This window comes from Struthio camelus, chromosome 20 (genome assembly GCF_040807025.1).
Source record: "Struthio camelus isolate bStrCam1 chromosome 20, bStrCam1.hap1, whole genome shotgun sequence".
In the NCBI taxonomy this organism is placed as follows: Eukaryota; Metazoa; Chordata; class Aves; order Struthioniformes; family Struthionidae; genus Struthio; species Struthio camelus.
In genome coordinates, this window is record NC_090961.1 from 11,147,259 (window position 1) to 11,174,038 (window position 26,780).

At 42.9% G+C, this 26,780-nt stretch overlaps 1 protein-coding gene across 9 annotated transcripts in view; it reads right to left on the reverse strand.

Annotated features, from left to right (window-relative positions):
- CACNA1B (calcium voltage-gated channel subunit alpha1 B) overlaps positions 1-26,780 on the reverse strand; it is a 324,011-nt gene that overhangs the window by 117,634 nt on the left and 179,597 nt on the right. For all 9 annotated transcript variants that reach the window (XM_068914607.1, XM_068914604.1, XM_068914605.1 and 6 more), the window contains 5 exons: positions 19,490-19,602; positions 15,793-15,905; positions 11,805-11,936; positions 10,612-10,684; positions 4,578-4,695 (listed from right to left, as the gene is read on the reverse strand). In XM_068914607.1, coding sequence (XP_068770708.1) covers positions 4,578-4,695; positions 10,612-10,684; positions 11,805-11,936; positions 15,793-15,905; positions 19,490-19,602 — 549 coding nt within the window. The remainder of the gene's footprint in view (positions 1-4,577; positions 4,696-10,611; positions 10,685-11,804; positions 11,937-15,792; positions 15,906-19,489; positions 19,603-26,780) is intronic.

Sequence of the window (26,780 nt, forward strand, 5' to 3'; positions counted from 1 at the left end):
AACAAAATTTCTGGATCTTCTCCTTGCAAAGTCCCTTGAAAATATAAACTGATTCAAAGAAACAACTGAGTTGCAATAAGAAGCAGGGGAAGACAGCACCCACCCACATACCTTTTTTTTTTTTTTTTTTTTTTTTAAATGAAAAGGAACAAGTAAAAAGCCCCAAGCAGCTCTAGGAGAGGAAAGGAATCCCTCATGTTTAAAAACAGTAGGTTTTGCAAGCTGACTCAAAATCACTAATGTTGCCTCTCTAACAAAAAGATTTGATCCAGTCCTTCTAAGTTCTTAAAAATGAACTCATCAAATGCTTATGTTAAAACATTGAAAACAAAACCACTCCCAACAGAGGAACTGAAATGCCTTTTGCTTGGCTGCTGCTCAGCGTTCCAGATGGGGCTTAAGAAACCAATTTCAATGTCAGCGTTATGAGAAAACAAAAATGAAAAGGCCTATGTAAGAAATTGAGCTGCACTGAAAGTCTGTGTCGGGAGGGCTGGTGGTGATTCCGTGCTTGACACCTAAAAAACATCCATTGTGCAAAAATCTCACATTTTTAAAGTTTTTCTATGGGTTCTGCAAGACAGGGGAGTGATCTTTGTGACAGGTAGACTGACTACGTTTAAGTCCCAAGTTAGAGCAGAAAAGACAGTTCACATCACAGCTAACTGATGATCCAGCCAGGGCAGGACCGCTCTCTGTAGGGTATCCTATAGCCAGGCTACAGGGTTCTCCTTGGGAAGGTAAATCTCAGGCTAACACACTTATCTTACTCTCCATACACTTGCCTTTTCCTAACGTTACTGTGACACCGCAGCAGCGGTGCTATCAACGATTATTTTACTTTCTGCAAAAATGCAGAACAATGTTTTTTCTAGCAAACTAAAATATATTTTCAGACATTCAGATGTTACATTTTGACAGTTAAAGTTAACATAAACCACTGGTGAATTACACAGTTCAGCTTACCCCCAGACATAAATGCTCTCAGGATCAAAACTATAGCCAGTGAAACACAGCGGTAGCAATGACCTTACCGAAACACTGTTTGAAATATCAGCACAGGCATTAGTGGGTTTATTGCTGCTATTCCCACAGTAAACAAAGAGCAAAAAGACTCAGCCCTGGTCTTCCACAGGCACTCTCCAACCTCATCCTCTCCTCCTGCCTGGAGCCTCAGGAAGCTTAAAGGCAAACACGGCCACAAGCGACGCAGAAGTGCACTCCCAAACTCTCTGAAACCACATTGGTGCTCTCAGACTGACAGGTTTCTACAAAGGAAACCTGGCCCAGATCTCCGAGTCTCCTACAGGGACGTAGATCTGCACATATTTGCTTCAGGTTTATAACAAGAAGCTGGTGAAGACGTTTTCTCAGATCAGTTAGCTCCATTATAAAACGGTTTCTCTTCTTTTCTTTCTCCTCGTACCTCGTCTGGCTGCACTGAATGTGTGGCACCAGCATCAGGAGCGCAGGCAGCGGGAACAAGAACCACACGCAGCGTGGACTGTCCTGTGCAAGCTGCAACTGAGCCTCTAATGTGAAGGGCTCTGGAGTCCATGATCGCATTGCCTGCCAAGCACTCAAAGGGGAAATAAAGAAAACCACTGCAAATGATAAATACTGAAAGAGCTAGAACACTAAAATGTCTTTACAATGCACTCCTCCCCAGGTATGACCTTCCTATGAACCCACCTTACCAGCTGAAGTGAAACTTTGATTGATGCATGGTTTTACTCCGCAGCATGAAATGCTCTTTGCATGCAAAATGACACTGGCGGGGTTTGCTCAGCCCATCCAAACTGTTGATCATGGCAAGGCAAAGTGCTTCATATAGCGACCATTATTTTATACTAACCCTTCACCATCTGGTCTGCCCTCTGCCTTGATGAAATACTTCACAGATAAATGATATCAAATTTAAAAAAAAAGTATTGCTCTGGAAGATTTCAGGGCTTCTCCTTATGGTCTTTGTGTACAGCCAGGCACGGCAGGAAGGTGGGAGGGGTCCACTGATGTTTCAGATGCATTTCAAGAGGGGTGAAAGCAAACTAATAGAGAAGCTGGTATGGGGCAAGTCGTCTTCCTTTCCTAGCAAGGGGATGGATTTACACTCAGGCTGTGTGTGAAGAAGTTCACAGGAGTGACAAAGTACAGAAGAGGAAGGCTGGTTCAAAGTACAACCAAGGCCAGTCCTAGGGGTTGCTCCAACTTACAGCAGCCTGAGTTTGTATGGCTTTGCAAGGATACTACACCCCCAGCTGCCAGAGCACACCACACCTAAGCACTCCTCACCTCCTCTGGCAGCCTCTTCCCCAAAACCAGCCCCTCACTGGCTCTGGAGGAGGCTATACGGAGTGTCCAAGAAGGGAAGCCACCTCCTTCCTCTCTTCAGCAGCAGGATGAGGTTTGGGGGGAATGCCAGGATGACGTTTAGGGCAGATGTGTGTATGGTTTTGACTTACCATTCCATTTCCGCCATGGCAAGCAGAAGCAAATGCCAAATTAACTGCACTAGCAATAGGTGAAACAGGTCCTTATTCCTTCCTCTTGAACATCCCTTGCGCTCTTCCTCTTCTAATGAAACCTAAAGGACAAGGGAGAAGCTCCCTCTCCCTTGCAAGAATGGATTTTATATCCTGTCTTTTAAAAATGTTGAATCTTACTTGCTCTAAGGTTAAAAGTCTCTCTCTCTCAGCCCTGCTGTCAGGCCTGCTTACAGCTTAATCTCATTTTCAAATGCCAAGCCCTGAGGATTTAGAGCTCTCCCTCCCATCTAGTTCTCCATTGACCTAGTTTTTAAAAGCTTTGTGTTTCTGGAAGGGGGCGTGTTACCTGCCAAGAGGTGCATGTCTTAGACTAGCTGCCAAACCAGTCCATGTGTCACACTTACTATTGCTCTGACAGTCCACGTTATTGGGGCACATTCCACAAAGGCACACTTCTGTGACATGTACAACTCACATGCTGTCTGCTCTGCTGTTCCTTGTCATGGTTCCTCATGGCTTCATGGGGAGATTTCATGCAAAACAAAGGATCGGAGCTCTGCTTCGCAGTCAGTGGATGCTTATGTCCCGTATCTTCTCATCTCAGCCCCCAGCTGAAGGGATGTACTCTCCGTGTGCAACTCTTCAGTATAAGTATTGTACCCCACTTACCCTTTCCTTTTCACAGGAGGTACCTAGCTAATATTGCTAGCCCAAATAAGGCTTCTAGGAAAAGAAGAACACATGGAACTGTAAGTGGCAGTAAGGTTCACATTGCTGGGAAACCCTATGGAGAGCTCCCAGGCACAGCCACAATGCTCAGCAGTACTATCCCTATTTTACAGAATAAATCAGCTAAGTTGCCTCATATCTACAACAGAGTCTTCAAGTTTTCCTTTGTAAGGATGCTGTTTCATACCAGAGAGCTTATCTCTGCAGCAAGCCAACGTCTCATCCTAACGATTTTCTACCTAGTTAACACGAGCAATGCTCTGAAATGTCATCTTATCAGCAGCGACCACCCTGAAGCAGGGGTAGAGCTACCACTTCTACTATGTTCTGCTGGCTCTCCTAATTGCACCAGTCATTAGCTCTAAGAATCTCTTTGCTTGTTTTTATATAAACATATGTAAAATACACTCTCCCTTTCAAATCCTTAATCCATTTGACTTACTTTCTTGCCTCCTCAGAGATGTCTGGGGACATACACATATCACAGAGTCTGCTGCTGGGTCACCAGCAGGCACCCAGGGACTTCTGGGGGAGGCAAGCTCCCAGTTTCCTCTTTGCCCTCAACAACTTTTCATGACAAAGCAAAACAAAATAACTTCACAGACCTCATGTATTTGCTCTCGGAACATCACCCAATACTCCCAGAGCTCAACACCGAAGATCTGGAGTCAAGTTATAGGCGCTTCTATAGAGACAAGACAATTTAAGGCAGTTGGATTATCAGTAGCTGGTCAAACTGTCATGTAGACAAAACGAGAGCTCAAACAGAGGCCCTGACCTATACACTAAACCAATTTCAACTCTTTGTTCCCTGTGCCCAGTGCAAACTATTTGTGAACATATTCAAGGTACGGTGGTCCCATTCTGACCTGATGTAAATCATTTTTCCCACAGTGCAAATTAACTCACAATAGAGTGTTCTTAACCTAAAATATAAACATTAAAATGAATGAAGAGGACATTCACATTGCAATCAGAAACATGTTGCTGACATGGGCAACTTGTCTACATCTGCTTTAACTCTGCTGGCTCCAGTTCTATAAGGAGTGAAGCCACAGCACTGATCTGGCGTTAAAGAGCATATCGAGGGGGAAGCGTTTAAACTAAACTAGATATTTCTAGCACTTCCGAGTTAGGGCGCATGTACCTGGGTCAGAGAGTAACAAGTGGTAACTTTTCCACTTAACTAAAATGCAGCTGAGTGTGTCCATGTCCACATGCCAGGCCCTGGGGCAGAATGAGTAAGTAATTCGCGTGTCCCTCTCCAGTGCCTGTTCCACCCTCCAGGCTGGGCACCTCTAAGTGCTGGGGAAGAGCACAGGGCACACTGTGCCACTAACGCAAACCAGCGTGCAAGGATACAGTTACCAAACAATGTCAGGACGATGAAGTAAATGGAGGAGAACATTCCCGAGTGGACGCCACCTTGCGATTCGATCCCGTGATACATTACTGCGTTCCAGTCTTCCCCCGTCAGGATCTGCACAGTGACATTTGGGAGAGAGAGAAATAGTGACATAAAGGAAAAACGAATTAGAAAAGGCCTGGGGGACCTAGGCAGTTAGATACAACCCAGGACTAACCGACGGGGGGAAAATGGATGAACAAGTTGGTGTGTCTGACTGTGGTGCTGGACATCAGAGCCCCTAGCCTTGGATGGTCTCACCCTCGACTGGCTGCAGCTTTCCAGTTTTTGCACCTCTCTTACAAAGAGCATGGATGTGCTCCAGGCTGTGCACTCTCAACACATCCACACAGCCTGGTGTCATTCAGCTCTGACATAGCCAAAGGAGCGCAACGGCCCTTGGGCAGAGCGGTAGGGAAAACGGGTAACGCTGAGCTCAGCTAACACCTTTGAGAAGGCTGAGGGAGCCAGACTGGAGGAGGTGCCCAGCCTCAGGTCATCACTGCAGCACAGATGGGGGTTGTGCAACAGCCATAAACACATGTGCTGTGCCAGGACTCCTCTGACATGAGGTAAATATGGCATGCCAGGAGGAGTGAGGGACTTCAGGACCTCTGACAAGGGAGGAGAGTTGTATCAGTTCCTGCCTGCTCTTGGTTACCTTCCTGATTGTAGGTTCACATACAGAATCTGCAAAAGCCACGTTACAATATTTGCATTCCTAGCAAAATTTCTCACCTTCTCCATTTTAGGTCATGCAGAGATAACCAAGTTTTGACAGTTCCATGCGTGGCTTTTCCTACAGACAAAAGGGAACTGATTTCTATGCTCAGTGCCCTGAGCAGGATCTCTACTAACTTCAACTCCTTTCTTCTTCAGGGATAAAAAGGCTTTACCAAGCCCCCGTGCAAGCCCTACTCTCCTTCCCTCCCTACAGAGTAAAAAACCTATATGCAGGCGGATATCAGAGCTTGGCAGAAAGCCCTTCCACAGGCAAAGGGTATATTAACATCCACCTTCAAGAGGCATGACTTCTAAAGGCTGAAGGGATGGATGTAGAGCCAGGAGAAGACACCCACTGTTGCTTGAGTCACAATTGCTCAAGAGGCCACTGGAGATCGGTGAGAAAAGAAGCTGGGGATATGCCAAAATAGGTATCTTGAGTGATACTTGGTAAGTATCAGGTGTGGGCAGTGGCTCGGAGTGCCAGGATGGTGCTTAGTAGACGGTAGTTAGGGATGATAAGGCAGCTGGTAGTGCCTCCCTGCAGCAAGCCCCATTGCTTCGTTCTTCCCCTAGCTATTGCTCTTCTCTCATCTCCCACGTACTTCTCAAATGTCAACAAGTGAGTCGGCAAGAGAGACAAACAGAAGGAACACCCACATTCTTGCGCTGTGGACACAAAATGGTCACAAGCAGTAAGGGGAAGAGGCTGAAGGGGGCAGCAGCCAAGCCAGCAGTGTGTGGCTGATCTGGGATTTTGCAGATCTGGGATTTTGCAGTCCCAAAAAGCTGCTGGGATTTTGCAGTCCCATAAGTAAAAAGTAACTTTTCTCAGCTTCACATCATCCATCTCATGCTCGTGCTCTTGGCTATGGGGGAAGCAGAGGCAGGAGCCCACAGAAGCAGCATGAAGGTGCAGGGGGCAGGCAGAAGAGGAAACTCCAGGGGCAGGAGGGCACCAAGTGGAATCAGGCCTGTGTGTTCTTCCTCCACCCCAGCTTGCCCCATGCGCTGTCCTCTCTTCCACCCACAGAAAGGACTTGCTCACTGCCTCCCTACACACACACACACACACACACACACTATACGCACTCAGTGACCCACACAACAGGAGAAGAAACCCCTTCCACTATTCCTCTGTCCTGCAGGGCTGCAGCTTTGCTGCAGTTGCTGCCTGCATGAACATAACTCAAAATGCATAACCAGCACAAGGTTCACAAGAGGGTTGCACTGCAATGCTTCTTCTCCGTGCCTCCTGCATCCCATGGCCAAAAGGAGCCTCAATCAGCCAGATGGCCACATAATGCAAAAAAAACTGAAGCAGAAGCAATGACCAAACATGTATGATTGAGGATAGAAGAGGAGAGTTTGAAGGGGACTCTATTCCTGTGTCCCTGTATAGAGACAATCACAGCTGCAACCTAGCTCTGCAGAGCTGTCCTGGCTGCAGACTCTGGATACTGACATAAGGCTAATTAGCAAGTACATGAATAATAGAAAAACTAATCATAATGTGAAAGTGCCTAAGATTCAAATAAGCATTGCCTCACTAAGTGCTACTTTTGCACCAGTCTGGATTGTTTGCCATTCCCGTTCTTCACCAACGACTGTAACACAGCAACTTTTTGTGCATTTCAGCATTTCATCTGCCCTGCATGGCTGATTCTAATGGTACTTACTTTTAGCACTGGAAATCAGAGCTCCGATTCCTGAATACGAAACTGTCTTCGAATTTAGTAGGAGGGGGGAAAAACAAAAAACCCCAAGCATGGTGTGCTGTAGTAATCAAGTCCCATGTGTACTCAGTATGCTAGAAACAACTGTAAATTCCACACTACCCATCAGCTGCTGATAGATAGAACATTTCTTGCTGCAGGGATGATACTGATGATAGCAATAGGATAAGAGCAAGTATACGCACTAGCACATATAGTGCATATACAAACTTGTTTCCTAAATATGGAATCCAGTCTCAAATAGTGCTGGGCAAGCCTGGAGCAGCCCACACAATTGGGCTTGCTTTGGATTTACATCAGAGTGACTGAGGCTATGGACCAAGCCATTGGGCTTTCAGCTCTGGCACTAAATTACACAAGACTGTTCACAAACTTGCATGCAAATCGTTTCCATGAATTCACAACTGTTCCTGCTTTCTGGGAATATCCATAAAGTGATTTCTATTCAAACAAATACTCATTGAAAGAGAAACTGATAGGAGCACTCCTATACCCTGCGCAAGACTAGGAGTCACATACATCACTGATTACAAGTGGCACATAAACAAATCCAGTGGGCTGGGGACCAGTTTCAAAAATTCAAATGGATTATTTTGAATGCAGAACAAAATCTTAAGGAAAAAAAAAAAAGTTTGTTTTATGGTTTCACGTAGGTAAATGATCTAAACTCAGTGAACTGTCTGTGAAGAGCTGAGGATGTTCTCTGAGGCCCTGGTGAGAGGATGGACAATTGACTCAGTGTCCTTCCCATCATTTGCCCCATCAGCTTGAGGAATTACCTCAATAGCTAGGTAGCAGCCCTCAAGAGCCAGAGGTTATGTGGTTAATAAAAGTCTTCTTGGTCTGCGAGAGGAGAGGAAAGGACAGCATTGCAGAGGAGGAAGGGGATGAGAGCTTTGGAGCAAGGTGAAGCCCAACGATTTTGTTTTTCCCTGAAGCCAAAACTGGTTTTTGGCTCCCAAACTGAACATTTTGTCCAGTGCAGCTCAGCATTTAATATGTAGGCTTGGCTGAGGAGCTATCAGATGATGGAATAAAAACAACTGTTAAAATCTGCTGTGTAATCCTAATGGCCTAATAAGCACATTAACAGGGGAAGACACTCAGCTGCCAGGAACTGGTAAAGCACAACTTAAAAGGGTTGTCCTGAAAGGCAGATGCTTCCCTGAGCTGGAGCCCAACTAAATACAAAATTGCTTAAACTCCGTGTCTGCCATATCTCACAGGTAGGCCAGGAAAGAGCACAGCTAGGGCAGGCAGGACATGCAGTTATTAAACTGAACCCAGGCAACGCTTCCCAGACCTTAGCAAGGCGTCCTTCAGCAGAACCAAGGTCTAGTCACATCCTGCCTCTAAGATTGCTCATCCCTTCAAGCACTCATCACAGGCATACTCCTTTGCAGCTGGCACCATTTAATCATTTAAGTAGCAGCCTCCAAGGAGCAGAGCATGCATGTTTAATAGAGATCTTTCTGGTTTATAGAGTCTCTGTGTATGGATGTTGTGACCACTTCTAGTTAAGTGATTGCTAGCATAGGGAGATAGAGCAATTTATTTTTCATGCGTACAGATGCATAGATATATGGATGAATATGTATATATTTAACTTGTGTGTCTGTATTTTCATATACACAGCTTGTCTTTCAGCTCGCAAAGACTTCCTCAGGAGCCGGGGAAAAACATGTAATGCTCTTCAAGGGGACTTCAGGGGCACCGGGCTCAGTTGCACCCAATTCTGAAGTCAGCCAGCTGCCAGGCAGACAAAATCTGTCCTGGGAGGCCCATGACAGAGGCCTGTGACCTAGCCAGGTGTGCTGAGATAGAAAAGGCTAAGCCAGACTTCTGCAGGAGGCTCCTGTCCCGGACCTGCAGCTCCTAAGGGCCTTACTGCCTGTGGTTCAGCTACAGCTCAAGCCTCTCACATCCGCCCCTCAGTCAGCCAGCTCCTAGCCTAGCACTGCAGCACAGCAACCCCCAGGCCCATTTGGGGTCTGGCTGTCACAGCACACCTGCAACATCCCAGGGCCTCCTCGAAGCACTTTATGTGCCTTCTCGGCTTGAAGACTCCTTGACACGGTGCTTGTAAGTCAAGGGGGACAGACTTAGAGCGGAGGTTATTGCAACACCTCAGTGAGGTTGCACCAAGTTTATTATGTGCTAATAGGTTTGCTGGTTTTAATTCATAGCTTTTACATTCTATATGAATATCAAAAAACAACTGTATTTCTTTCATCCCACAGCCACTAATAATACAGGAGTACTTATCTCAGCAAAAGAAAGGAAATATTTCAGCTAAGTATTCTCAAGAGGTGGCTATAGTCCCAAACCAAAGTAGCATCCAAATTTCCAGATGTTCATATCCGGAGCCTGACTTTGGTTCAGTTCCGACTCCATAGCAATACCTTTACATTTCTGTAAGCATTTTCTTTGATGAGTTCCAAAATACTATGCAAATATTAATCTACCATGGTTTGCAATATCCTGTGAGGTAGGTACCCTAGAACCTGCTTCACATATGGAGAGAAACAGGACCCATATGAAGCTGCTTACTTAAAGGTCACAGGACACATTTTCTTTAAGATACTTTTTCTGTTTTAATCCAAAAGTTGTCATCAATCCCCCTTTTTTTTTTTTTTTCCTTTTTGGGGACATAATACTGAAACACATAATCCAAGCCTAGCTGAAATCCAGCGAAGTTTGGACCTGCGGTCAAGTCTCAGCTTGAGCCTACCATAACCATTTGTGTGGAACAGTTCTTAAGGATGGAAGCAGGTCTTCCACAAACATGTGAAGTTTACTTGCTGTTTCCCTTTGAGCAGGGTGCAGCATCCCTAGTTCTCTACTGAAACACTTGAGCTAATGTTTAATAAAAGGCACGCAGAGAACAGCTGCAAAATTAGGCTCTTAAATCTGAGCTTTACATCTCCCAGAACTGCTCTCTCTCCTACCATCCCATGAACTTGCCCAAGGCTGATGCCTCTTTCTGTGCTCCCCCAATGTTTTTAATTCTTATCCAGCATTATCTTACCTTTAGCCATTACAGTGCAAAACGCTACATTATTTCCTTACTGCCTGGAGCTAGCTCAGGACACTCTCCTCATTAAATTATAGCAACCACAGGAGAAAGTGAAACAGATCATGCACACGCTCACTGTCTGTGCTTCATTCCAGGAAGATTCAAGCAGCGGGGCACATGCAAGCACTGCCATTGCAGCATAAAATCAGAGCGAGGTGGGAAGGTATAGTCTGGAAGACTATATATACACAGGTACACATACTCTTTAAGCTACGCACTGAAATGTCTTTTTTATCCAGATTCCTTCCGAGAAAAATAATTTTTTTTCCTAGTTGTAATCCCATAACGTTGATTTTTAATTATACATTAATTGATCAATGTGGAAAAACACACGAGAAGGACTTCTACTTTCCTAAATCCCACAGACTTTTGGGGACCTCCCTGGTCACCATAGGCAGGAAGAGATTCCCAAGAATTTCTTTACTAATATTCACCTAGAATAAGGGATGGCTTTACCTGGAATACTGTCAGGATGGCAGCTGGGAAGGTATCAAAGTTTGTGGTTGGTGTTTCATCTTGAAAGTTGAATCTAGAGAGATGCAAGAAACAAAAACAACAACAGTAAGAGACAAACAATTCTGCTACATTCTCATAACACCCTGTGACTCAAGTCAGAGAGCAACGTTTGTCCTACCCGACGACAACACTCCAGGCAACCGCAGCAGAGAACATGGTATCTCTGAGAAAACAGTTAATAGAACTATTAGCAGAAACTAAGTTTTGGTCCTGGAGAAAGTTTTGATGTTTAGAGATTCATTATCATTCACAAATCAAATGAATAAACAAAATCTCAAATGATTTCATGGGACTAGCAATTTCCAGATGTTTCTGTCCACAAGTGTAAAACTTAAAATCAAAATTGCCCTCTTAGTAGGTCTTTTTTTTTTTTTTTTAAATAAAACAGGGGTTGATAATTTATTTTTTTTAAAAAAGTTATGTCATTTGGAAACTTATTTATGCAGCTTGTTGCTAAATTTCTTTTTGCAAAATTCATCACAACTGATATTTCTTAGTGAAAAAATTCAGGTTCAACAAAACTATATTTTCCAGCAGAAAAATACTCCAAGTGAAAAAAAAAAATTGTGGCTGTGGCTAACAGGGAAAGAATTTACCTTTCCCCTCACAGATGAAAAGGTGCTGCCTCTTCAAATCATATTTCAGAGATCTGGTGTACAGGGGAATCATGGAATGATATAGAAGCTTTGAAGAAATTATGGATTATAGTAACTAGAAAGAATTCAGCTCTTAGACATATACAATATTCCGGTAAGAGTTTTTCTAATGCTAAGCATGCTTTGTTTTTATTTAAAAATTAAAAAAAAATACTATGCCAAAATGCCAAGTTGACAGCCTTAGAGAGCGAAGCCTTCTATTCGTATACAGCCTCAGGAACAGACATGTCTGTATCCTTACATGCTTCATTGGCCTGCAGTCCTGAAGCAGCAGTTTTTGCTATGTTGATGTCCTTCTACCAGGAAAGACACAGGAACATGTCTCATACAAAGCAGAGATCATTTATCTGCAGCCTAGAGCCAAAAAGGCACTGCATCCTTGATGTGAAGCTTTTGAGCCCTCCAGTCCCCCTCAACCTTGTGTATTCTAGGTGACTCCTTTTAAATAACCACTGAAAGGACAATGATTAAACTTACTGTCCTCCAAAGAGCTGCATCCCCAGCAAAGCAAACACCACAATGAACAGGAACAGCAAGAAGAGCAAGCTGATGATGGATTTCATGGAGTTCAGCAAGGAGACCACAAGATTTCTCAGGGAATTCCAGTACCTACATAGTGTATCAGAGCAGCCAAGAGATAACATTAGTGGGAGCAGAGCCTTCAGTGAGAAGTTAGTACGATCTACTTTCTTAAAAAAGGAATAGCCCCTCCAGGGCTCCACCACCAGGACACCTTTTTGAGCATTTACTTCCAGCTCGCCGAAAGCCCCGAGCCCCGTATTCACAGGCCAACCCAGAACCTCACATTCAGATGCTTAAATGTTTCTGTAGAGGTTTAAAACACACATTTATGCACCGCCAATGCATAGATGACTTCAGTGTAGGGCAATTTAGTCGCACAGTTTGGGCGTCCAGGGCCACACATCCTCAGAAGATCAAAACTCAGCAAATCTGGGACGTGAATTCCAACAAGACAAAAGGGAATGGCTCAGCCTGAATCCCAACTGACGCATGGCAAGTCGTATTTGGCCAGATACCAAAGCGCAGTTTGCTTTCACCTCCCTCTTCCCCCTGAAATCACCCTTGATTTCATCTCTTCACTCCTGACCCGCATGCACACAGGGCAAGGCAGGCACACGGAGCCACGGCAGGCCTGAGTGCTTCCTCAGAAATGGCACTTGTTTTATTGCCCTGCTGAGAACAGGCAGGGAGCATTTATATTAAGAAAACTAATGAACTAGAAAATGCAGAAAGAGCTATTAGAGCAGAGTTGCTCTTAGACAATCTCCTTTTAGGCAAACAGGCCTGAGAAACAACAGGGCCAGAGCAGACAATATGAAATGAGTGATATAAAGCCATTTCACATGTCAACTGCTAATGGTTTGCAATTTGAGACCACGGGCAGGAATTTCTCCAGCAAACTCTCTCTTTTTCTCCAATGACTTCTCTTCTTCCCCTGCCTGGCCCCAGGAGCCACCATCCAGAGGCTAGTCTCCACAGCAACTTGCTCCTCAATGCTCTGCATATCCTCCAGCAGCATTTTGGGAACAGAACCATGCCCTGAGCTGCTCCTTGCAGAACAAAGGCATGCTTGACAGAAGGTGGCCCATGGATCTGTTTGATCCACTCACGGGGAGAGTGGTTCACCACAGCGTAAATCAGAGAAGCAGAAACGCTATCCTTTCTCTTCTCTCTGTCTTCATTTTCCTCCTCTTCTTTCCCCATGGCGTAGCTGCAAGGACCAAACTGCCTCGCATTTCTATGCGCAGGCATGTCCCAGGCAGAGCCAGTGGACTGCTCAATGCTAAGAGGAGCAGGATCTTGCATTCCTGCTGTACTCGTTCCAATAAAAGGTTTGTCCGTAATACCGTGACAGCAGGTTTCAGGGCAATTTCTGGTCTCGCGGGACAGCCTCTTCAATTTGAACAAATGCAATCAAGCCTACTCAAGATTGGCCCCTGAGTGAAAGGAGCTAAATTACTCTCCTTGGAGAAGGAGGAAGGGTTTTGCTGATCATGTCGACTTTTCCCTGCTTGACACAATGGCTTCAGGCAAAACCTGGCGCAAGTATAGAATTCCTACTTTTCAGTTAACACAATTGGACACTAAATTCACAGGAGGCCCTGGATTGTCCTGGAAGAGCTCAGCACACATTGTTCATTTCAGCAGCAGACCACACCTGATTACAGAGCTTCAGCATATAATGAGGAGATGTAGTTCTACAGATGTCATTCCCCATTCAGTTTTGTCATGACAAAGAAGAAAACACGTTAAGCTATTTTCTGCTTGTCTTCCTCTCTGCATTTAAGTTCCTCTGAGATTGCATTCCCTCTTACTGCAACCTGCTGTGACCTTTATGGCCTGCTGTAATTTAGCTTTATAACTATCATATTGCTCTGCCTTCTGCCATCACACTGATTTGGGCTGTATAAGGCAGAGGCTTTTGAATCAAAAGCCTTAATACCTCCAGTTATTCAAAGCAGAGTGAACTGCACTTGTCTTCTGTTGAACACATTAGAGGCCAAAAAAAAAAAAAAAAAAAAAAAAAAGCAGCAAAGTAGGAAGTTTCAGAGGAAAACTGCTATGAAAGATACAGGAAAAGAAAAAAAAAAAAGAAAAGAATAAAAGAAAACCGCTCAGGGTGCGGTCTTACTTTCACAGTAAGACTGGAATGAAAGCAATTGGGCAATAAGTTCACGTCTGGTGCTATTGCTTTGGTAGCTTTCAAAACTACACCTCACTGTGAACTGTGCTAGACTCAGGAAGTGCAGCTCAGACACTGGGCTAATGTCGCCCAGCACAGCTGAGAGATCAGTTTGAGCTGAGAAGGACCACTCTTCTGGTAAAAGGATGAACATGTTTCTGTCATGTCAGAGAAAATATTCACTGAGTTAGGTCAAGGGAAAATCCACTTTCTGTATCGTGAAAATTTTACTCGCTACTCTGAAAGGCAAGACAGCGCCCAGCTTGCTGGACCATTTGTTTCGTTAAGGTACAGCACAGTCTTCATTGTGCTTTAATGTTGGCTAAAATCCTACTTTTGACTATTCAGGTGAAAACTGGCAGGAGATCATTTTAACTTGCAAAAATATCCAAAATTTTTGAAGATTTAAACAGGCAATTGGATATATTAAGTCTTAGCAGCTTTAGGTAAAATTAACTGCTGACAATTTATTCTCACAAACTCGCTATGAAATGTGGAATTTTCAATAAAGAGACTACCAGAAGGTAGGCTAAGTAAGGTTCTTGAATCAGGCTCCCACCTCTTTCACTAGACATTTACAGAGCTTAATGTTTCCAACTCCTTCTGGATTTGCATAATGATTAACAGATATAAATCAGCTAAACCCTAAGGAGATGGCAAAAAGTGTGCCGCTGGACAGCCAAGAAAGTACGTGGTTACTTCAAATGACTATTTTGTTCAAGTATGTGACAGTCCGTGCTTTTTCTGTTTTTGTGGAAATTTATTTCTCCTTTTGTCACTTCTAGACAAGAACAAGTAAGAGAGCTGATGGAGAGAGGAGGATCTGAGGAGGTAATAGTTTAGAGGAAAACAGTAGCAGGAGTACCCAAACACTTGATCAAGTTCCACTCTACAGCTTTAAAATCCTTCACAAATTGTTGTACATGGATTTATAAATTGCACAGTAGCTATTTGCTAATATCAGCACACATTAACGCAACACATGAAAATGAGAACAAATGAAAGCCTGTGGCACCCAAACTCTAGTGAATGTCCAACTTCATCACCCTCAAGACTGAAAGCCTCAAACTTTTCCAATTCAGATACAGCACAGGCAGCGGCAGCACACTTCCTTCTTGTGTCAACACAGCAGTTCAGTCTTCAGGATTATTATAGCCAGGGTAGCTCAGCTCCTTAAGTAATCAAACCTGGTGAACTACCATCAGATATTTTTCCTTCACAGTGGCAGCAGGTAAGGACAGTGGAGAGTTGGTGAAACTTAAAAGGTAAATAAGAAAATTCTTTCTCTTAATTCAAGAGATAAAGAAATATCTGGTGAGATCATGGGGCAGCAAGCTTAAATACAAAAGAAAAAAAAAAGGATGTGCTCATGCAGCTCATCCCTACACTATTGAATTTTGCCCCAAGGCCATGAAAGGGTTCAAAAAAATGTCAAAGCTGCACACAGTGCTGGGGCAGGGGCTGTTAAAAGCTTTTTGTGGATGCAACTTCCAGCTCAAAAAACTCCCTAAACCTTTCACTGCCAGAAATCAGGAGAGCGCAGCTAAAGGAAAAATGATCCTGTGGGTGCAGTGGTCTTCCAGTCCCCCTTCATACTTGGTCCATTTCAGAGAGCGGATGTTAGGAGAGGTAGACTTTGTGCTGACTAGAGTAGTATTTTTTTTGAGTGTGGAAAGCACTGCTGTTGTCCGTAATGTTGGTGATGCGCACTTTCATATTGGGCTAAAAATCTGGTGTGGGCAGAAAGGGAGCTGGACTTACTTTGTTACTTTGAAAATCCTCAGGAGTCGAAGAGCTCGCAATACGCTGATGCCGAATGAGGTGCCAGGTTTCACTGCAGCCCAAATAACTTCAAAAATACTTCCCACAATCACCTGTAAGAGGTATCGAGTTTAAAAAAGGCAACACATTTGCCTAGCTCTTTGCAGTGCTGCTAGAGAGGCTGAGGATCGAAAAACAACCAGATCTTGGCCTATAATGGCTTTCTTACGGAGAATGTCAGTATAATTTTGCCCCCTCCTCCCCCAAAACAAAACTGGTTCCAACTTCGTAAATATCCTCAAGTAGGATATACATCTAGGTAGTCACAGGTAGGAATTTGTTTCTTTCTTCCTCTAGTAAGCAGACTACATTAAAATAGCCTTCTTTGAAACGCACATTATATTTTTTCTCGATAGCGGCTTAGCTACAAGTGCTAACTCTAGACTTAGCCCCTTCACTGTCCACAGGAAGGGAAGCAGCATGCCAGGAGCGGCTACGTTTTCCCACCACGCACAGCTGCTCCAGACAGCCTGCAGAGACGCAGCGGCACACTGCCTCCTCCTCCTCCTCTCCCAATCAGAAGCATAGGAAGGCTTCGACTACAGCACTGCAGAACGGCAAAGCATTGGCAACAAGTACAAGCTACTAGAAACTTTTCATAACTCAAAACCTTTAGGAGACTGATTAAGATATTAGCCATTAAGAGATCCTGAAAAGCCTCTAGCATGCACATCCAATCTTCTGTCAGGCCTTCAGCTTCAGGTTGTTAAAAAAATTGTTCCTTATCAAGGGGTTTTTAAGGTTTGCCCGTTTGCTTGTTTTTTAAAGTTGGCAGAGAATTAACCTCAAGCTATACCGAAACATTCTCTGAAATCGCTCTATGACAAAAAGAGCAAAATAGTAATGGAGTAAGTACAACTGGAAAGGGCAATTATATCAACATGGGTTACTGCATGGCTAATAAGAGAAGACAGGCATTTCTGTGCCAACTACTGTTATTATTTGTACTGAACTAGCATTTCAGAGCTCCTGTAGACCAAAGTCCCCAGCTGTGCAAAGCACGCCATAAACACATTATAACTAGACTCCAATGAGCAACTAGTTCTTGTTGCAGAAAGGAGCTTTAATGGAAAATCAGGACAAGCAGATCTGTGTCTGCAAGTACCTGAGCAGCACTGTGATTCTCAACAGCTTGGAAGGCCCCCTCATGAGCAGCAACCTGGACTTTTTTTTTTTTGAAAAATACAGCACTGCTAGTGGTAGCTCTGCAAGAAATGCTGTACCCTGAGCCTCAAGAAAATGTAGCTGAAAAAAAGGGATGTACAACAGTCACTCATCCAGTCACTCCCATCACAAAAAGAAGGAATTAAAACTTGTCTCTGCAACATACCGCTCTTAGAAATCCCTCATGAACCAGCAAAAAACCTTTCCTCAGACCCTGCACGTTTTACACTGCTAATTAATTTTCTTGGCATTTCAACATGATCCCTTGGGAATTGTTTCACATAAGACCACAAGGGACTATTTCTCCCAAGATTGATGTCTCTCTGTTTTGTTGTTTTCCTCTTTGCGTTTGAACCATTTCATCCTGATGGTTTGTCAAACTAAACTGACTACAGAACTGCGTGATGTTCCAGCGGGGGTGAAGAAGCTGAATTAATTCTGGAGGCCGGAAGGTGGGTGAGGAGGAAGAAACACAGAGAGAAGTAGGATCCCAATGGATTCTTTAAAGGAGGAAGAATTAGAAACAGATCAACAGTTTCGCCTCCTGGGAAACATACCCTGCAAAGCTTATTGCCAATGCTGTGCTCACCATAGCATGACAGAAAGCAGAGAGACCCAGTAGGTTTATTTCACGCTCAATGCAAAGTTCCTAAATCACCTGTCCCTAACTGCATGGTACAATTTCTTCCTGTTGTGCAAGGAGCATTCGGCATACGAGGGTACAGGCAAATTAGCAGCCAGCATGGGAGAAAGTTGGCTATACTGCATTCTCAGATCACACCTAATCCGTGATTGACAGTCATCAATCTAACATCAGTCCTTAGACAATGCAAACAAGGCAATGATGCCTTAACAAGCTAAAATTAGACAATATTGCACGGCTGCTTAATGTCGTTTACCCAGCTCACAGAGCTGGGGTTCAAAGCTGGGGTTTTAAGCACATGCTGAATTCTGTGAAAGCTGGGTGTCAGCCCCCTTATACGCTGGGGGCACACTTTTTATTCCAGTGTTCGCAGGACATCCATTCCTGCCAGGAGAGCTGCACTTGTCATAGGCTGGCTGCCTTTAGCTGAGGGAAGCCTCTCTGACTCTTAGATTAGGCCTCAAAACTAAATGTTGAGATATCAGCTGTCTTATGTTCAGGGAATGTAGACGCAACGCTGCACTACTAATTGTCAGTGCTCTGGTCTCCTCTCATGAAAGTTAGAGTCTGCTCTCTAATTGTCAGTGCTCTGGTCTCCTCTCATGAAAGTTAGAGTCTGCTCTCTTTAGACTATGTAGCCTGAAAGAATGTCAAAGCGCTTTGAGCCATGACTGGCTGCAACGGGAGCCACAGAGAGGAAAGCCCCACATGGCAGAGATGTTGCACACTTGAGGTAGCCTGCCACAGTACTTCAGTCTGTTGGACACAGGTGACTCTTTCAGTGGCTAGTTTAATCCCGGAGTTTACTAGCTCTGAGCTTTCCTGCTGACACAGCCAAAAAAAGAGAAGTTAGCTCTAGCTGTAGTCTTGGATGTAGGAGTGGTCACTTACCAAAGGTAAAAATACCTCTTCTCATCATACTGGAGCAGTGCTGAAGCAGTGATTTTAACCTCATGGAGGAAGAGGATTACTCTCAGTATCTCGGCACATAAAGACTAGAAATGATGGACTAAATCTACTCTGGAGAGGAAGACTGGATGAAGGATACAGTGCACCTTACTGTTTTCCCCTTGTTTGTTGCCGTGAGCAAGCATCATAAGCTCCATATCGGCTTTAGTTAAAGAAAAGAAACCTTAAAGTCTGATGCCTGCTCTGGGGTCCACTGCACAGTCCACACTAAGAACAAGAGAAGCTGAATTAACCTCTGTGAGGACAGACTACAGCCTAACAGCTTTTAATGAACAAATTAACATCTATGTGCAACGTTTGTTATTAGATGGATTCAAAACGGGCCCTACTCCAGTCACACTTTATAGCCATTGTTCTAGCTCAAAGGGGAGAACCCGTACTTTTAGAATAAAAGCATCTGAGTTACAGCCTTTCTGTCACCTAATTAGGTGTTTAGACTTCTAATTCCAGGCGCTCATGTCTGAAAAGTGCCAGCTATGTGTCTTGAGGGAAAGGCCGTTAAATGGATGATGGGGAAAAAGAGCAATAAGACGTGTGGGCTTTTTCGTCTTTCAGTCACCTCACTGAAACGGGAGAGACTCTCATCGTAATCAGAGCATTTACCAGTGCTGATGCTCTGAACACCCGGTAACTCACTGAGGAAATGAAAACCCTATCTGTCACATTTTTTCAAGAAAAACGATAACTAAGGGAAGCTAAGTGCATTTCACCACAGCTAATGTATATGATAACTTCTCCCTGGGAAATGCACCCTTACGACACCATTTCCCATGCGTTCCTGTACTGACCCTTAAACATCCAACCCCATTCAACAATGGGACAACCACACGCTTCGTCCACCCAGCTGATATGCCTACTCACCCCAAAGTCAAAACAGTTGAATGAAGAATGGAAGTAATTTCTTGGCCCCAGTCCATACATCTTCAAAGACATCTCAGTAAGGAACAGACCCAGAAAAACAAACTCTGCAAAATCTAGAAACCAGAAAAGAGACTAAATTAGTTTGCAAGACCTTGGTAGGCAGATATCTTCATGTGGAGAACAGCGCTCCTTCTTCACAATACATACTACCTCCTGTCAGAGGGAAATCCCTTTCCAATAGCAAACAAGACCCTGAGGACAGTTTCACGTAATTATTTCTAGATGCACATGAGCTGTATTCAGCCTTCCGGACCTGTGAAGGCCACACTTCACATCTGTTGTGGGAAGGTTGGTATATGAGCATAAAATAATATTCTCATCCTCTTTGAAAAAGATTTTGCAAAGAAAATTCTGGGGCTAATATTTCTGAAGGTGTGATTTAATTGTACAGATAATGTTTTGCAATTACATGTTTATGGGACTTCTGTACCTACATGAGACAAGCACGTATGCAAGTGGGGTGTATACTTTTGTAACGTTCTTCTTACCCAAGAGAACTGCCCTTCGTGAGTTCAGACTCAGAAGTGTTGGGTCTACTGTTAACACAGAGCCACGTTTATTTTTATTGTGCCTGCGTAATCATATAATTATGGAGGAGCAAGTTCAGTTCCTTCTGCTTCACATATCAAAGGCAAAAGAGGCTGTGAAGCTTTTGATGGGAAAATTTATCATCTATGGTGAAACAAAGGGCAGAAAGAGCATACCGGTAGTTTTCAATTCCCATATCAAGTTTTTAGGACTCAAAGTTACAGAAAACACTGCCTCTGGCATTTTAAGTTATGCAAGTTGGATCTGGAGGCCAATGAGCAACAGAAAGAGTGGAATATTAAAACCAAACACAAAGAGGTCAAAAAACTAACCACCACCAAAAAAAACCAAATAACACAAGACAAAACTCTCCCCTTGGAGAAAAGATGAGAAAAAGAATCAAGCTTCTAAGGGCAGAGATTAATCAGATTGCTTAACATGGCACAGTAAGGCTCCCAGGCACTGTAGCAATGCAGCTGCTCTTGGAAAGACTACATCTGTAATTTAAATTTTATGATTGCAGGACTCTACATAGGAAGAGAGGCCAAGGGAGGAGGTGGTGCCAAACTTGGTGCCACACTGACAGGACAAGGGTCAACAGATACAAGTTGCAGCAAAGAAAATTTCAACTAGATAATCTGAACTCGTAGGCCTCCTGAAACATGTGGCTTTAGCTAGCAACTGTGGGAAAAGGAAGGGGAGGGAATGAGGTTCTTTGAAATTGTATGGCTTTTACTTGGCTCACTGCCTTGCACATTCACAGTGAGTGAGTCCATTTGGCCCATATCCATCTTGCATTGATGCTTGTCTTCTGAAATTGCTTGAAAAAATACGATTTCAATTATCAAAAAATGAAAAGGGATTCTAAATTTTAAATGAAAGACAGTCATGAAACATTGTGTGCGTGGTGTTAACTGAAATCCAGGAAGCATTAGCTAAATGAAAAGGATTTTATTAACCCTCCAGTGGAAAGCCTACAAAGACACTTCTGCCACATATGCAATAGGTGAGGAAATACCAGGAGGGTATTCATTACACCACATAACCTAGTTTTCTTGAAAATAGAAGGGTCTAACAGCAGTATAATTAAAGGAGACTATCAATGGTAAAAGCGTTCACACTCAAGAAACAAGATGACAAAGCATGAAGTCTGCAGGCTTTTCACCTTTTTCCTGCCAACAGGTAGGCTCCATCCATTGGGTCTCAGCACTCAGAGACAGGCATGGTCAAATGAAGGAGTAGGGCATCTCCTTCTCCCTTTGAGCCTGGAACTTGCTAGGAGAAATATGTTCACAACTGCACCATGCTACAACTTTTCTCTCACTCCTCACCTTGAGGAGTTACATTTCAGGTATGTGCAGAACTCTTTCACGGTATAATAAAATACTAGGTAGTTTTTCCTATTGCAATTCCTCAATAGATCTCAGTGAACTTTGCCATCATTTCATAAGGAGGAAAGGAATAAGGATTAATTTGCATAGTCATCCATTAAGCATAAACATGAACCAAAAACCCACCCAGTCCAATGCTCCATCATTGGACAGAGGTGTCCTGCAAACATGCACAGAAAAACAGAATACAGGAGGAGAAAAAGAGCTAACAAGTGTTCTAAGTAAAAGAATGAAGCAATATTTCATAGAGAAACAGAGTAAAGAAACCTGAAACACGAAAGAAGCAGAACTTTCCTCTGCTGCCCTTGAAAGAACCCAACATGTCCTTTCACAGCGGATGACTCCCATCTAAAACAGAACTCAAAACAGGCAGCAATAGCTATATCGCAGCAGATACCAGGTGCTACAAATCATAGCACTATGAGGATAAGGGATGAAGGCAAGGATGCAAGGAAAACATGAACATGTTGAACTCCCTGGGCAGAAGGAATTGACTCAGAGTGAATCAGCTTCTCCAGCTGATGGATCAGAAACATGATTTCTTCTGACATGGCCCTGCCCATGTAATTGAAAATGCAATTTTGTTGTTTGGACCTCCTGGTATTCAGACCCCACATGTAATTTAATCTGCCTTAAACAGAAGCATTTTGTAATGTGATTTAAGGAAAAAAAAGTTTGATACAAATACTCTAATTTAATTTAAAATTTTTGCTATTGGCAAAGGCCACAGTGGTATCTTTTTGCCCCATACATTTGAATTAAATAGTTAGTGGCTATTTTTTGGTCAATCACCAATGGATTAATTCCATTTCTGCACTGTCGCCAAGTCTAATGTCATTTGGGGCAGGTGCCTAGCCTGTCGCTCCAGTTTCCTTTGCTCTTCCACCTCATACATTGAACTTTAACCAGGAGGAGAACCTCAGCAAACTGTAACTTCCTTCTCTCTGACAAAGCAGACATGAAATGTTCAGCAGACAGAAATAAGTACGCTTGTTTCAGAAAGCCTTTTCCTCTCAATTGCAAATGCTGCATATTTAAATCCGGGGGGAACTGGCTATCTACTTCAAAGGCAAATACAGTATCATCAAAAAGGTCTAATTGCATAAAACACATGGTTCAGCATAGTGCAGCACACTAGGGAGAAGTTCGCAGGCCATAATGGCTAAAATATGGTTTTCAAATATTGTATTTGTCAGCAAGGAAACATTCTGGATCACGTTTTTAGATGGGTACGATTTTAAAAGCAAGTTAAGCTGGAAAATCTCTTCGCTGAGGGCAGCCACAAGAAAGGGGAAGCCCAACAAGAGGGCCCCTTTCTCCCAGCTGAAAAATTTTCTCATCAAATTGTAAAACCTACTCAGCACACTCCTAAAGCCTGCCCTGGGAAGGCAGCATGCTCTGGGTCCAGTGTCCCTTCCTTCCCAGCCGTCTTTCATAGCTTTAGCTGTGGGCAAAACGGAGATCAACTGTCCTCCTCTACCAGTCTCCTGCATGGCCCAAGGAGTAGAAATGCACATGGTTGTTTTCACACCAGGCTCATAACTTCTGCTCAAACTATAGCATATATTTTTAAAAGGCAATCTTGACTGAAAATCCCTTAATGCTGCAGCTCCACTAAACACTCAGATAACTGATTTCATTGGCTTGCTATCCTCACTGTTGAAGATGCATCTTCACTGCTGCAGGACCTCAGTGATGCTTTTCTCTGCTAGATTAAAGACCTGTCTTCTGATAGAAACCTTTTCTTTCTGAGAATACCAGCAAAGGTAAATGCAAATAAACGGTGATCATAGGTGGCTGTATGAAATACACTCATCTATTGGGAACTGCAACATATTTAACCAAAGGTCCAGGCTCTGGAGAACAAAACAAGCTGTGTATCGGAGCGCAGTGCGAGAATGCTCTCATTGTAATGTGGCACTGGAGTCCTTTCTGTACAGAGAAGGAGAATTAGATCTACAATCTAATTTGGGGATGATTATGGAGTATAAAGTGTGTTCTGCTCTTCACCATACCCCGAGAATTCAAAGAATTTCTCATCAGGGTGAAACAGCAGTTTTGGTGAAACTAAACAAATTCTAAGCCCCTTTCTAAAGCTCCTACAATTCATTTTTCAAAGTAGTTGCACGAAAATGAAATATCAAGCAGGGAAAGCTGATCAGCACAATTCAGCAGAAGAAAAATTAAAAGAAAAGAGGAAGGGAAAATAAATCAATGCAGACCCATAGGCTTTTACTAGCCATTCTTTAAGTAAAATGAATTTGTAATGTAATTAAATGTTTCCCCAGAGGGACAGATATAACTGAATTAGAGGTACCTAGGTAGAGTTTCAGGGTTTAGCAGATCCTCCCAGACTTTACTCTGCTCCTCTCTCTCCTGCTGCTGCAGTTCACAAAGCTCCCCACTAGCTCTATTATAAGCATCCTCCACGTAACAATATAATTAGAATTGGCTACATTTCTCTAGCTCTACATCAGACCAGCCAAGTCCTGCTCCTCTGTAGCTACGTTCACTCATCCCGGATTAACTTTAAAGCCATTTTTAAAGTCTGTTACTCTTACAGAAAAAGGATTTTGCCAAGAATTTCCAGGAGCTGTTTAAAATCCTACGGTTTTATGATAACTTGTTCTCCCTACATCTAGTGGATTTATGAATGAATCTTGGACAGAGCAGGACTTTCAAGGAGCACTGCGTGAGGGCTATCCCATAGATGGGCTTGTTCACAAATGTATTTGGTGGAGAGATTATCAAGCTGGCTGCAGTTCGGTATATGCAGCAGTGAGAGGGACCAAATCCAGTCTTACTGCAATGACAATAATGAAATAATCGGTTAGTTGACAAGTAGTGCCACATACCTGAAGGCATAACATAGTCCCCACATTCAACTACAAACTTCAGACTAGTAGGAAAGATTACACCACAAGACCTACCCCAGGAAGATGGCCAGAAACCTTTAGGACATTACCAATGTAAAGACAGGTCTAAATACAAATACAACAGCTTATCATCCTAGAAGGTTGGGAGGATTTGGAGATATGGGACACTTGTAATTTAAGAAGTTGAACTTGTAAGCCATTTCAGTTTTTTTTTTTTTTAAATAAGTTCTTTGTTCTGAAAATAAGGTATCTTCCCAATATTTCCATTATACTATGCTATAGACTGACTGTAGACAATCTTCCCCAAAATGAACCCATGACACTTTTGCTTCTGGTCCTAAAGAAGGTGACCTACCTTTCATGCTTATGCCACCCCATACCCCTTAGAGTGTTGCTTTCAGCAGTACATACTTATCTCTGCTAGAATTTCTTCCACTGAATCTCAGGGATTAACTTGTGAAATGCCTCCCAGGTGTTTCCTTACTGGCAAAGACCTTATTAAAGTCTCATAGAAAATGGAGATGTAACGATGGAAAACTGTGTACAGGGCAGAACAGGATATATGAGAGAGATACAGGAAGAACACCTCTGTCTGGGAAAATATTGAATATTTAACTCCCAAGAACACATAGTTCAATGACACAGAACAATTTCAACCTTTCGTATTCTTGTCCTCAGCTGAGGTAGGTTGGGAGCATAATTTACAGCCTCTATTCTAGATGCGTTTCCCACCCAGAGATGCACTTTTAATTCTAATTAACTAAAACACTCCTTCCAACTCTCATAGGCGCATTGGAAGAGATATTGCTGACTCACAGATTTCTTAATATTCTCTTAGGAAAGTTACTTCGTAAGATATTCCCAAAACTGAGTTTGGAAATTGGAAGTCTTCTTTTTTTGAGTTGAAAGACTTAGTGTTTTTTTCTAGACATTTAGTCCTAACGCAAGAGGAAATCCTAAGCTTCAAACTTCTAATTGCTCTGCCAATCTAGCTTATTATTTCCTCTATTTAATTTAGGAAATGAATAAGCAAGATTGATTTTTCTGTGTGGTCTGTCTCCTTTTTCAATCTAAATCTTGCAGGAAAAAACAGAGTTGAAAGGAATTTCTCTCCTTCTTACGCACCTCATTATAGCTCCAGTTATCTGCTGATACTAAATATTTCAGCAAACTTTAATAGGGAGAATTTTGAAGTCAGAGTAGCTAGTAGCTAGCTTTCAGGTCTATGAAAAAAAGTACATCAAAAGTTTCCTTCTTTATAATAAGGTAAGACCTGAGGATCTCAGAAATACTTAAGTATCTAATTTATATAGAAATGAATGAAAGTTAGGTAGTTTAGTATCTTTAAGGATCTAAGCCACAGTTTTAAAGTCAAACAATTTAAAATATTTTGAGTCTCTTCTATTCTTCTCTTGCTTTGGAAGCTTTGTCTGACAAATTCTGAATTAGCCACATCTGAATATCAAGTACTGGACAGAAAAATTGATCCTGTTGGGATCCAGGCCAACCATTCTGCAGGTTCAGGGATGAATAGTGCAGTAGCTCTTTCTTCCAGAAGCAAATCCTCTAACCCTTCCCTTTAGAAGGAAAAATTGCTCTGTCCTCCCTTCCAGTGTCACCATATTTATATTCTCAGTTTATACAAACTCCCAGTTTTTCAGCTTTGGGAGTCACCTTCATCGAAATAAAAGGAAAAAACGGCACACCTCCCATTCTACCTTTTGTTAAGAAAGGCCTCATGAGCAAGGCTGCCAATCTGTGATGTGTAAAAGATCTAATGGCAAAAAGCTATGTCCATTGACTCTCTATTTTAGGACAAAACAATATGCTGTATGGTATTACTTCTATCAGTATTGCACAAATTTTCACAGAAGGGCATCATGACATTTTTCTCATCTGATCATGAATCATTATCACAGAAGATACAGTTATCAGAAAAGAGTTTCTGCAAAAGTGCAACCTTTTAAAGAACACGAAAATAATTGCTAAAAGTGCAGTGAATTACTCTACGATTCTGTAAACATTATCGGCTGTTCTTCTACCAAGTAACACTGGCCACTGCACATGCTGTTGTCACAGCCTCATTGGGGCTGGCAGAGATTTATGTATGTCCGCAACACAAACCGTCCATGGCCGCACATCAGCTGCAAAGTGGCATGAATTTGGCAGTTCCCTGGACAGCTGCTGATTAGACAGATGGAGAAACCTGTATTTACCAGAGCGCATTCCCCCTCCTTTTATAATGTCTACTATATAACAAATCCTCCTGCAGCATTACAAGGTTTACAGGTGCTTGAATCTGAAGTTTCAGGTAAGGTCTAAGATCACGTGCCTATGTCATCTCAAACCAGTATCATGTCCTGGTGTGTTTTCTCTGAATCACGTGGCTCCATTACTCTTGTGTTACTAGAATTGCTCATTAATGCATTTACTAGA